The 12,500-nt window shown below is 45.5% G+C and overlaps 1 protein-coding gene across 1 annotated transcript in view; it reads left to right on the top strand.

The window, feature by feature from the left end:
* Window positions 1–2,330: 2,330 nt before the first annotated feature.
* Window positions 2,331–12,500, top strand: part of LOC112217227 (serine/threonine-protein kinase WNK1) — a gene marked incomplete at both ends in the record, with an annotated part of 27,628 nt that continues 17,458 nt past the window's right edge. The window contains 4 exon segments of the mRNA XM_042312548.1: window positions 2,331–2,462; window positions 8,348–8,427; window positions 8,612–8,759; window positions 11,709–11,825. Of these exon segments, the coding sequence (XP_042168482.1) occupies window positions 2,331–2,462; window positions 8,348–8,427; window positions 8,612–8,759; window positions 11,709–11,825 (477 nt within the window).

The following is a 12,500-nucleotide window of genomic DNA, read 5'->3' on the forward strand; positions in this document are numbered from 1 at the left end:
TGGGCCTAATCACAGAAGGACATATAGCATCTCTATGGGCTAATCATAGAAGGACATATAGCATCTCTATGGGCCCTAATCATAGAAGGACATATAGCATCTCTATGGGCCTAATCATGTAGAAGGACATATAGCATCTCTATGGCCCTAATCATAGGACATATAGCATCTCTATGGGCCTAATCATAGAAGGACATATAGCATCTCTATGGGCCTAATCATAGAAGGACATATAGCATCTCTATGGGCCTAATCATAGAAGGACATATAGCATCTCTATGGGCCTAATCATAGAAGGACATATAGCATCTCTATGGGCCTAATCATAGAAGGACATATAGCATCTCTATGGGCCTAATCATAGAAGGACATATAGCATCTCTATGGGCCTAATCATAGAAGGACATATAGCATCTCTATGGGCCTAATCATAGAAGGACATATAGCATCTCTATGGGCCTAATCATAGAAGGACATATAGCATCTCTATGGGCCCAATCATAGAAGGACATAGAGCATCTCTATGGCCTAATTATAGAAGGACATATAGCATCTCTATGGGCCTAATCATAGAAGGACATATAGCATCTATGGGCCTAATGAAGGCATATAGCATGGGCCCAATCATAGAAAAGGACATATAGCATCTCTATGGGCCTAATCATAGAAGGACATATATGGGCCTAATCATAGAAGGACATATAGCATCTCTATGGGCCTAATCATAGAAGGACATATAGCATCTCTATGGGCCTAATCATAGAAGGACATATAGCATCTCTATGGGCCTAATCATAGAAGGACATATAGCATCTCTATGGGCCTAATCATAGAAGGACTTTTTAAATATAGCCTCTTTTTCAATGTGGCATTAATCACAGAAGTCATGATGTTTTCATCTGATTGTCAATCAGTTAGAAGGACATACTAATCTCTTGGGCCTAATTATAGAAGGACCTTATTTACATAATTTCATCTTATAATTTCCCTAATTTGGGAGGCTATTTGTTAGTCAACTTGTGTCTGTAATTAGATACATGCAGCTTCTCCTCGATCATTACTTGATGCTCATCCAGAATATTAAATAAAGCCACGCTCACCAAATATTTAGTTTCAGGAAGAGGACTGATGCTCAACAGCATTACTCCTCTTCCTGAAACTAAATTAACATTTGGTCTGAAATTTTACTCAGAGGAACACTTAGTTCTAGATTCCGTGTCCATACTTTAGTTGCTATTCTAACTATCAGGCTTCTCCATTCTAAGATAATTCCAGCATCCACACCTTTTGATAAAAGCAAAGAGCCTTACCGGACACTGAACAGTGTTATGGATGACATTCAGTGATGTCATAATTCCACCAACAAAAGTCTTGTAACCTGAATTTGATGCGTACTCTGCTGTCCACCAGCGTCATGGTCTCGGCCAATCATCTCTGCCTTATTAAAATGTCAGTGTTCTCCTCGAACCACTCCGCAATTTGGAGTCTATTGGCTCATTTTTATGTGACTGACATGATAGATAGATTCCAAGAAAACTGTAGGCTTATTACACAATGTTTTTTTAACAATTGTGATAGACTCACGTTTTAACGGGTACGCCGTACCCGCTTTCTTTTGCCGGTTCTCTGTACTGGACCGGTCCGGCTTCACCCTTGCCTATAGAATATGTTAATAAGATGAGCTGTAGGTTAAGCCTGTGCAGTATGTGTGTCATTGCTTTTCATCAAGTCACAAGGTAAGTTGGCCGAATGCCAGAGAAATGTTTTTGCAATCACCCCCAAGGCAAATTGTAGCTTCAAATTAGCATAACTAGATTTGATTGATAGGTTCAACTGTTTAATTACAGTGAGATAATGGGGGTGTTTTTTGCTATGAAACTACTGATATGTGTCAAGTACGCATATGGTCTTAAAGAGACAGTTCACTCAAAGATTGCAGATATTTTTATTTTAAATTATTGTGCTTTTTAAAATATATTTTTAACCTTTATTTAACTAGGCAAGTCAGTTAAGAACAAATTCTTATTTTCAATGACGGCCTAGGAACAGTGGATTAACTGCCTGTTCAGGGGCAGAACGACAGATTTGTACCTTGTCAGCTCAGGGATTTGAACTTGCAACCTTCTGGTTACTAGTCCAACGCTCTAACCACTAGGCTACCCTGCCACCCTGCTTATCTTTTCCATACGTGGGATTGAGGCTGGTGTCGGGCATAGACTCATCTCAACAGACTTTTGAGGTCAAAAACATCTGACAAATGTAGTCAACTGTCCCTTTTTAACTTTGCTGTGTAGGTCTAGTCATGAGTTGACTCTCCCTCTCTCCTCCAGACCCCCCTGCAGGCCTCTCTCCCCCCCACCTCCCAGCCCATGGTCTCTCAGCCCCAGCAGCAGCAGGCAGGCAGCACCGTGGTACAGAGCCCCTCTCAGACCCAGCTACCCCCTGGACCACAGCCCACACAGGTAAGGGACCAACACATACATACACACAGAGTGCACATGCAAACACTGGCACTTACCCACACTCTGTGCACACATTTCATATCACACACACACACACACCTTAATCAAGTTAGAGTGAGGGTCCCCAAAACCAAACAGGTAACAGACTCATGCATTCACATTCCGTGTCAGATACTGTATGCATTCATACAGACACATTTTACACAAGCCCACATATAAACTCAGCAAAAAAAGAAACGTTCCCTTTTTCAGGACTCTGTCTTTCAAAGATAATTTGTAAAAATCCAAATAACTTCACAGATCTTCATTGTAAAGGGTTTAAAGGGCACTGTTTTCCTGCTGTTCAATGAACCTACAGACGGTAGGCAGTTAATGAACCTACAGACGGTAGGCAGTTGATGAACCTACAGACGGTAGGCAGTTAATGAACCTACAGACGGTAGGCAGTTGATGAACCTACAGACGGTAGGCACGGTTAATGAACCTACAGACGGTAGGCAGTTAATGAACCTACAGACGGTAGGCAGTTAATGAACCTACAGACGGTAGGCAGTTAATGAACCTACAGACGGTAGGCAGTTAATGAACCTACAGACGGTAGGCAGTTAATGAACCTACAGACGGTAGGCAGTTAATGAACCTACAGACGGTAGGCAGTTAATGAACCTACAGACGGTAGGCAGTTAATGAACCTACAGACGGGAGGCACTTAATGAACCTACAGACGGTAAAAGCCTACAGACGGGAGGCAGTTAATGAACCTACAGACGGGAGGCAGTTAATGAACCTACAGACGGTAAAAGCCTACAGACGGTAAAAGCCTACAGACGGTAGGCAATAAAGGTCACAGTTATGAAAACTTAGAACACTAAAGAGGCCTTTCTACTGACTCTGAAAAACACCAAACGAAAGATGCCCAGGGTCCCTACTCATCTGCATGAATGTGCCTTAGGCATGCTGCAAGGAGGCATGAGGACTGCAGATGTGGCCATGTCTGTACTTTGAGACGCCTAAGACAGCGCTACAGGGAGACAGGACGGACAGCTGATCGTCCTCGCAGTGGCAGACCACATGTAACAACACCTGCACAGGATCGGTACATCCGAACATCACACCTGGGGACAGGTACAGGATGGCAACAACAACTGCCCGAGTTACACCAGGAACGCACAATCCCTCCATCAGTGCTCAGACTGTCCTCATTAGGCTGAGAGACGATGAACTGAGGGCTTGTAGACCTGTTGTAAGGCAGGTCCTCACCAAACATCACCGGCAACAACGCCTATGGGCACAAACCCACCGTCGCTGGACCAGACAGGACTGGCAAAAAGTGCTCTTCACTGACGAGTCGCGGTTTTGTCTCACCAGGGGTGATGGTTAGATTCGTGTTTATCGCAGAAGGAATGAGCGTTACACCGAGGCCTGTACTCTGGAGCGGGATCGATTTGGAGGTGGAGGGTCCGTCATGATCTGGGGCAGTGTGTCACAGCATCATCGGACTGAGCTTGTTGTCATTGCAGGCAATCTCAACGCTGTGCGTTACAGGGAAGACCTCCTCCCTCATGTGGTACCCTTCCTGCAGGCTCATCCTGACATGACCCTCCAGCATGACAATGCCACCAGCCATACTGCTCGTTCTGTTTGTGATTTCCTGCAAGACAGGAATGTCAGTGTTCTGCCATGGCCAGCGAAGAGCCCTGATCTCAATTCCATTGAGCACGTCTGGGACCTGTTGGATCGGAGGGTGAGGGCTAGGGCCATTCCCCCAGAAATGTCCGGGAACTTCCAGGTGCCTTGGTGGAAGAGTGGGGTAACATCTCACAGCAAGAACTGGCAAATCTGGTGCAGTCCATGAGGAGGAGATGCACTGCAGTACTTAATGCAGCTGGTGGCCACACCAGATACTGACTGTTACTTTTCATTTTGACCCCCTCTTTGTTCAGGGACACATTATTCAATTTCTGTTAGTCACATGTCTGTGGAACTTATTCAGTTTATGTATCAGTTGTTGAATCTTATGTTCATACAAATATTTACACAAAACGCAATTGACAGTGAGAGGACATTTCTTTTTTTTGCTGAGTTTAGCGGATGTGTCCACTGAAGGCCAGTGTGTTTACCTAATCCCATGGATGTGTCCACTGAAGGCCAGTGTGTTTACCTAATCCCATGGATGTGTCCACTGAAGGCCAGTGTGTTTACCTAATCCCATGGATGTGTCCACTGAAGGCCTGCCAGAGTTGGTCTGAACCAAGTCAGTAACACAAAACCAAACCTCCATTAATTATTCAGTAATCGATAGAAAACCTTCATGGCCATTGGTTATTAGTTATAGTGAAGTTTTACTGCATTGTGGGTACAAACATGAACTTCCATCGCCTTCAAAGTCCAACAATTTTGCCAAAACAAACCAAACACTCAAAAAGCCAATGTCAAAATAAAGCAAACCCTTATGAAACCGATTCAGTAAGTACTACTGAGTGGTTGACTAACTCATGTCCATTGTGGTAAGTATTACACAACCATCTGATATTGTCTTTCTATGGAGTTTAATCTGTTCTGTTTCTTGTTAACGTGTTTTAACATTCACATTTCTTACTTCAGTTTTCCATCCTTTCTTTCTGCTTTTATTACATTGACTTTCTCACTCTTTCATCCACTCACTACACTTCTATGACATGCTGCTTGGTCTGCCTGCCCTGGTCTGGTCTGGTCTGCCTGCCCTGGCCTGGTCTGCCTGCCCTGGTCTGGTCTGGTCTGTCTGTATGCATGGTTGGTGGTCTTCAGCTGTGTGCTAGTGAGCTGGGCTCTTCTGTTATGTCCCCTTCGCCCAGCTTAGAACACCTCTACTATCTCTACCAGGCACACCAGCTAGCTCTGGTCCAGGTACCACTCGCTGTGCTGTTATTATAGCTAGCTCTGGTCCAGGTACCACTCACTGTGCTGTTATTATAGCTAGCTCTGGTCCAGGTACCACTCACTGTGCTGTTATTATAGCTAGCTCTGGTCCAGGTACCACTCACTGTGCTGTTATTATAGCTAGCTCTGGTCCAGGTACCACTCACGGTGCTGTTATTATAGCTAGCTCTGGTCCAGGTACCACTCACTGTGCTGTTATTATAGCTAGCTCTGGTCCAGGTACCACTCACTGTGCTGTTATTATAGCTAGCTCTGGTCCAGGTACCACTCACTGTGCTGTTATTATAGCTAGCTCTGGTCCAGGTACCACCACGGTGCTGTTATTATAGCTAGCTCTGGTCCAGGTACCACTCACGGTGCTGTTATTATAGCTAGCTCTGGTCCAGGTACCACTCACGGTGCTGTTATTATAGCTAGCTCTGGTCCAGGTACCACTCACTGTGCTGTTATTATAGCTAGCTCTGGTCCAGGTACCACTCACTGTGCTGTTATTATAGCTAGCTCTGGTCCAGGTACCACTCACTGTGCTGTTATTATAGCTAGCTCTGGTCCAGGTCACTGTGCTGTTATTATAGCTAGCTCTGGTCCAGGTACCACTCACGGTGCTGTTATTATAGCTAGCTCTGGTCCAGGTACCACTCACTGTGCTGTTATTATAGCTAGCTCTGGTCCAGGTACCACTCACTGTGCTGTTATTATAGCTAGCTCTGGTCCAGGTACCACTCACTGTGCTGTTATTATAGCTAGCTCTGGTCCAGGTACCACTCACTGTGCTGTTATTATAGCTAGCTCTGGTCCAGGTACCACTCACGGTGCTGTTATTATAGCTAGCTCTGGTCCAGGTACCACTCACTGTGCTGTTATTATAGCTAGCTCTGGTCCAGGTACCACTCACTGTGCTGTTATTATAGCTAGCTCTGGTCCAGGTACCACTCACGGTGCTGTTATTATAGCTAGCTCTGGTCCAGGTACCACTCACGGTGCTGTTATTATAGCTAGCTCTGGTCCAGGTACCACTCACGGTGCTGTTATTATAGCTAGCTCTGGTCCAGGTACCACTCACGGTGCTGTTATTATAGCTAGCTCTGGTCCAGGTACCACTCACGGTGCTGTTATTATAGCTAGCTCTGGTCCAGGTACCACTCACGGTGCTGTTATTATAGCTAGCTCTGGTCCAGGTACCACTCACTGTGCTGTTATTATAGCTAGCTCTGGTCCAGGTACCACTCACGGTGCTGTTATTATAGCTAGCTCTGGTCCAGGTGCCAGCTCTGGTCCAGGTACCACTCACGGTGCTGTTATTATAGCTAGCTCTGGTCCAGGTACCACTCACGGTGCTGTTATTATAGCTAGCTCTGGTCCAGGTACCACTCACTGTGCTGTTATTATAGCTAGCTCTGGTCCAGGTACCACTCACTGTGCTGTTATTATAGTGCTGGTCCAGGTACCACTCACTGTGCTGTTATTATAGTGCTGGTCCCCACTAGGGTGGTAGAGCGTGTTTATGTGTGCGACTGTACGTGTGTCCATTTCCATTAGTATCAGCTGTCCTCACTCAGTATCGCTTGTGTTGTTGTTGTTTGAGCTCCAGTAGAAAAGTATCTGTCTTTCTGTGTGTCTTCTGTGTTTGTCGATAAATGTGAATTGAGGTCTAATGGACGATCATGGCTGTTCCATTAGAGTCCATGTTAGTGACCAACAGCATGATGTCACCGCAGGCATGTTGTACCACTGAGTGGAGAGGGCCTCATGAGGAGTCCTGTCCACACCTTAGCACTGCTTTGTTCTCACAGTGCAGTTGAACCAGTTGAACCTTCGGTTTGACATCCGGTTTCATGCCATTTGTGAAACACATCGTGTTTGGTCGCATGTTGTTGTGGTGCGTGGCTTTGTGTGTTGACTTTGTTTGTTTAGTGGTTGTATGCACAGTGTTAAATTCTGTCACACCCACCATACACACTCTTATCCCCTTGAGTTTTGTTCCTTCAGTCACCCTTTAGTCAACCACCAACATAATATCCATCCCATAGAAGTGGACTTACTATTGCTATCATCCATAATCCGCCCACTCCAACCTAGTTCCCATGACCCTTCGTTACCCTAGCCAGTCCTAACCTGACATGACCCGCCCCTTGCTCTCCTCCTCCCGCCCCCAGCCTTGCAGTATGGCTCCACCTCCCTCCTCAGTGGGACTTGTCTCTGTGGCACAGATGGCCTTCAATCAGCCCTCGGTCCCGGTTACTGCAGCTGCAGCCCAAGGGGCGGCGTCACCCCTGGGGGAGCCCTGGTGACCCCACAGAGCCCTATAGCAGCTGCAGCCTTACCTCTGCCTCCTGGGGCTCATCCTCTACCTGGTTCTGTATCTGCACCCACTCTGGTGACTCATCCACCGCCGGTGCCACCGGCCTCCCCTATGCCGCCCCAAATGATGCCTACTCAGCCTCTGGTCGTTGTGGTGCCCGTCATCAGCGTAGCCAGCACCTCCCCAGAGCCGCCAGGAGATGCCCAGCCCCAGGTACCTGTGGTCAGCCAAACCCCCTTCGTCATGTCCCCCGCCTGGTCGTATGGATGATGGAGAGTAGTTCTTTGACCATAGCTGGTCTGCGTGTTTCCTTGACTGTATGTTTGTTATTTGAGTCCTGAGTTGGTTGTGTGAAGTTGTGGATGTGTCTAGTCATATATATTTTATGGTCACAAGTAGCTAGATGTGGATGAAACATTCTGAACATAGATGCTGTCAAACATTTGGTTACGGTGGGATTAGTACACTAAGACCTACAAGACTCTTATTCCTTTATACTGCTACTCTCACATGCTTTTAAGTCTCATATTCTGCCTCTCTTTTTAACCTCAATACCTTCTGAAGCCTTTCATCTCCAAAAGACCACACTACTTTGCACTCTCTTTACTGTAAAACAAGTTTCCCACAGTTCTCTGACCCTCTGTTCTCCTGTACTGTGTTCCAGCCCTCCCAGACGGCTCCTCAGCCTTTGTCATTGGACCAGTCACAGTTACAACCTCCACAAGTGCCCTCGTCCATGGAGAGGTAAGATGCATGTTTAACTGATGGTAAAGATATACACATTGAGATTTTATAAGAGATGGGAAAGATCTCAAATTTTATAATTAGTCATGATTGTTTAATTGAGTTTTTATTAGCTTAGAGGCTTGGCGCTTCGCTCTCAATCTTCAGATCATGAATTTTAACGGTGTTTGTGTGTCTGACTCAGCGGTCACTCTGACGTGGCGTCCGGCCTGAGCGATGGAAATGATGGAGGCAGACAGGAGGGGCGCTCCATCAAGCGACACCAGCGGCGCTCTGTACGGAGTCGTTCTCGTACCGACAAGATTGGCAAAGCAAAGTTGAATGTACTAAATGTAAGAGTCCGCCCAGGGGAAATGACTGATATATACTAAATGTAAGAGTCCGCCCAGGGGAAATGACTGATATATACTAAATGTAAGAGTCCGCCCAGGGGAAATGACTGATATATGTACTAAATGTAAGAGTCAGCCCAGGGGAAATGACTGATATATGTACTAAATGTAAGAGTCAGCCCAGGGGAAATGACTGATATATGTACTAAATGTAAGAGTCAGCCCAGGGGAAATGACTGATATATGTACTAAATGTAAGAGTCAGCCCAGGGGAAATGACTGATATATGTACTAAATGTAAGAGTCAGCCCAGGGGAAATGACTGATATATGTACTAAATGTAAGAGTCAGCCCAGGGGAAATGACTGATATATGTACTAAATGTAAGAGTCAGCCCAGGGGAAATGACTGATATATATATATATATATATATATACTAAATGTAAGAGTCAGCCCAGGGAAATGACTGATATATATATATATACTAAATGTAAGAGTCAGCCCAGGGGAAATGACTGATATATATATATATACTAAATGTAAGAGTCAGCCCAGGGAAATGACTGATATATATATATATATACTAAATGTAAGAGTCAGCCCAGGGGAAATGACTGATATATATATATATAAACTAAATGTAAGAGTCAGCCCAGGGAAATGACTGATATATATATATATATATATATATATATATATATATATACTAAATGTAAGAGTCAGCCCAGGGGAAATGACTGATATATATATAAACTAAATGTAAGAGTCAGCCCAGGGGAAATGACTGATATATATATAAACTAAATGTAAGAGTCAGCCCAGGGGAAATGACTGATATATATATATATATAAACTAAACAACACCATAGTACCCTCCAAGCTCGTCATCAAGCTCGAGACCCTGGGTCTCGACCCCGCCCTGTGCAACTGGGTACTGGACTTCCTGACGGGCCGCCCCCAGGTGGTGAGGGTAGGCAACAACATCTCCTCCCCGCTGATCCTCAACACTGGGGCCCCACAAGGGTGCGTTCTGAGCCCTCTCCTGTACTCCCTGTTCACCCACGACTGCGTGGCCATGCACGCCTCCAACTCAATCATCAAGTTTGCGGACGACACAACAGTGGTAGGCTTGATTACCAACAACGACGAGACGGCCTACAGGGAGGAGGTGAGGGCCCTCGGAGTGTGGTGTCAGGAAAATAACCTCACACTCAACGTCAACAAAACTAAGGAGATGATTGTGGACTTCAGGAAACAGCAGAGGGAACACCCCCATCCACATCGATGGAACAGTAGTGGAGAGGGTAGCAAGTTTTAAGTTCCTCGGCATACACATCACAGACAAACTGAATTGGTCCACTCACACAGACAGCATCGTGAGGAAGGCGCAGCAGCGCCTCTTCAACCTCAGGAGGCTGAAGAAATTCGGCTTGTCACCAAAAGCACTCACAAACTTCTACAGATGCACAATCGAGAGCATCCTGGCGGGCTGTATCACCACCTGGTATGGCAACTGCACCGCCCTCAACCGTAAGGCTCTCCAGAGGGTAGTGAGGTCTGCACAACGCATCACCGGGGGCAAACTACCTGCCCTCCAGGACACCTACACCACCCGATGCTACAGGAAGGCCATAAAGATCATCAAGGACATCAACCACCCGAGCCACTGCCTGTTCACCCCGCTGTCATCCAGAAGGCGAGGTCAGTACAGGTGCATCAAAGCTGGGACCGAGAGACTGAAAACAGCTTCTATCTCAAGGCCATCAGACTGTTAAACAGCCACCACTAACATTGAGTGGCTACTGCCAACACACTGTCAATGACACTGACTCTACTCCAGCCACTTTAATCATGGGAATTGATGGGAAATGATGTAAATATATCACTAGCCACTTTAAACAATGCTACCTTATATAATGTTACTTACCCTACATTGTTCATCTCATATGCATACGTTGATACTGTACTCTATATCATCGACTGCATCCTTATGTAATACATGTATCACTAGCCACTTTAACTATGCCACTTGGTTTACATACTTATCTCATATGTATATACTGTACTCGATATCATCTACTGTATCTTGCCTATGCTGCTCTGTACCATCACTCATTCATATATCCTTATGTACATATTCTTTATCCCCTTACACTGTGTATAAGACAGTAGTTTTTTTTTGGAATTGTTAGTTAGATTACTTGTTCGTTATTACTGCATTGTCGGAACTAGAAGCACAAGCATTTCGCTACACTCGCATTAACATCTGCTAACCATGTGTATGTGACAAATAAAATTAGATTTGATTTGATTTAAATGTAAGAGTCAGCCCAGGGGAAATGACTGATATATATATATATACTAAATGTAAGAGTCAGCCCAGGGGAAATGACTGATATATATATAAACTAAATGTAAGAGTCAGCCCAGGGAAATGACTGATATATATATAAACTAAATGTAAGAGTCAGCCCAGGGAAATGACTGATATATACTACATGAAACATTATTTTTCATTAGTGTGTTTAGCATCTGTAATAAGCCTGTTGTTTTTGTTTATATATTATAGGCCTACTTATGATCAACTTTGATTTACATAACCTTTTAATTGTCCAAGCCGTTGCATTGTGCTCGGTGCTCTTGTCTCCCACCAGCTGAGATTGTTTTTCATTCAGTTCAATAAGCTTTATTTTCCTGAAAAGTGTTCTCTAATTGGAGCATACAGCATCTGATTAATGTCTGTCTCTGGTGTGTATCTCCCTGTACTGATGCCTGCCTATTTGAGTTCCCTGGCACCGCATTGTTTAGGCCCTACTGATTAGACAGACCGACACCGAGCCGTTCAAACAGGCCGTGTGATTTCTGTCGATAAATCTGAAGAGCTGCTCTCTTTCATCTTTTCATTTCATCCACATCTTATTCTGGCTTCTGTTCCTTTGTTTATTCCAGATATCCAACATGGGCGACAGGGTAGCTGAGTGCCAGTTGGAAACGCACAACAGAAAGATGGTGACTTTTAAGTTTGATCTGGACGGAGATAACCCAGAGGAAATAGCACAGATTATGGTAACTACAGAAAAGATTACGAGCACACTCTCTCTTTCCTCTTTTCTCTCTCGCTGTCTCTCTCCCCCTCCTGTCTCTCTCTCTCGCTGTCTCTCTCTCTCTCGCTGTCTCTCTCTCTCTCGCTGTCTCTCTCTCTCTCGCTGTCTCTCTCTCTCTCGCTGTCTCTCTCTCTCTCGCTGTCTCTCTCTCTCGCTGTCTCTCTCTCTCTCGCTGTCTCTCTCTCTCTCTGCTGTCTCTCTCTCTCTCTCTCGCTGTCTCTCTCTCTCTCGCTGTCTCTCTCTCTCTCTCGCTGTCTGTCTCTCTCTCTCTCGCTGTCTCTCTCTCTCTCTCGCTGTCTCTCTCTCTCTCGCTGTCTCTCTCTCTCGCTGTCTCTCTCGCTGCTCTCTCTCTCTCTCTCTGCTGTCTCTCTCTCTCTCGCTGTCTCTCTCTCTCTCTCGCTCTCTCTCTCTCTCTCTCTCGCTGTCTCTCTCTCTCTCTCGCTGTCTCTCTCTCTCTCTGCTCTCTCTCTCTCTCTCGCTCTCTCTCTCTCTCTCTCTCTCGCTGTCTCTCTCTCTCTCGCTGTCTCTCTCTCTCTCGCTCTCTCTCTCTCTCTCGCTGTCTCTCGCTGTCTCTCTCTCTCGCTGTCTCTCTCTCTCTCTCGCTGTCTCTCTCGCTGTCTCTCTCGCTGTCTCTCTC

Source organism: Oncorhynchus tshawytscha, unplaced genomic scaffold (genome assembly GCF_018296145.1).
Source record: "Oncorhynchus tshawytscha isolate Ot180627B unplaced genomic scaffold, Otsh_v2.0 Un_contig_8392_pilon_pilon, whole genome shotgun sequence".
In the NCBI taxonomy this organism is placed as follows: Eukaryota; Metazoa; Chordata; class Actinopteri; order Salmoniformes; family Salmonidae; genus Oncorhynchus; species Oncorhynchus tshawytscha.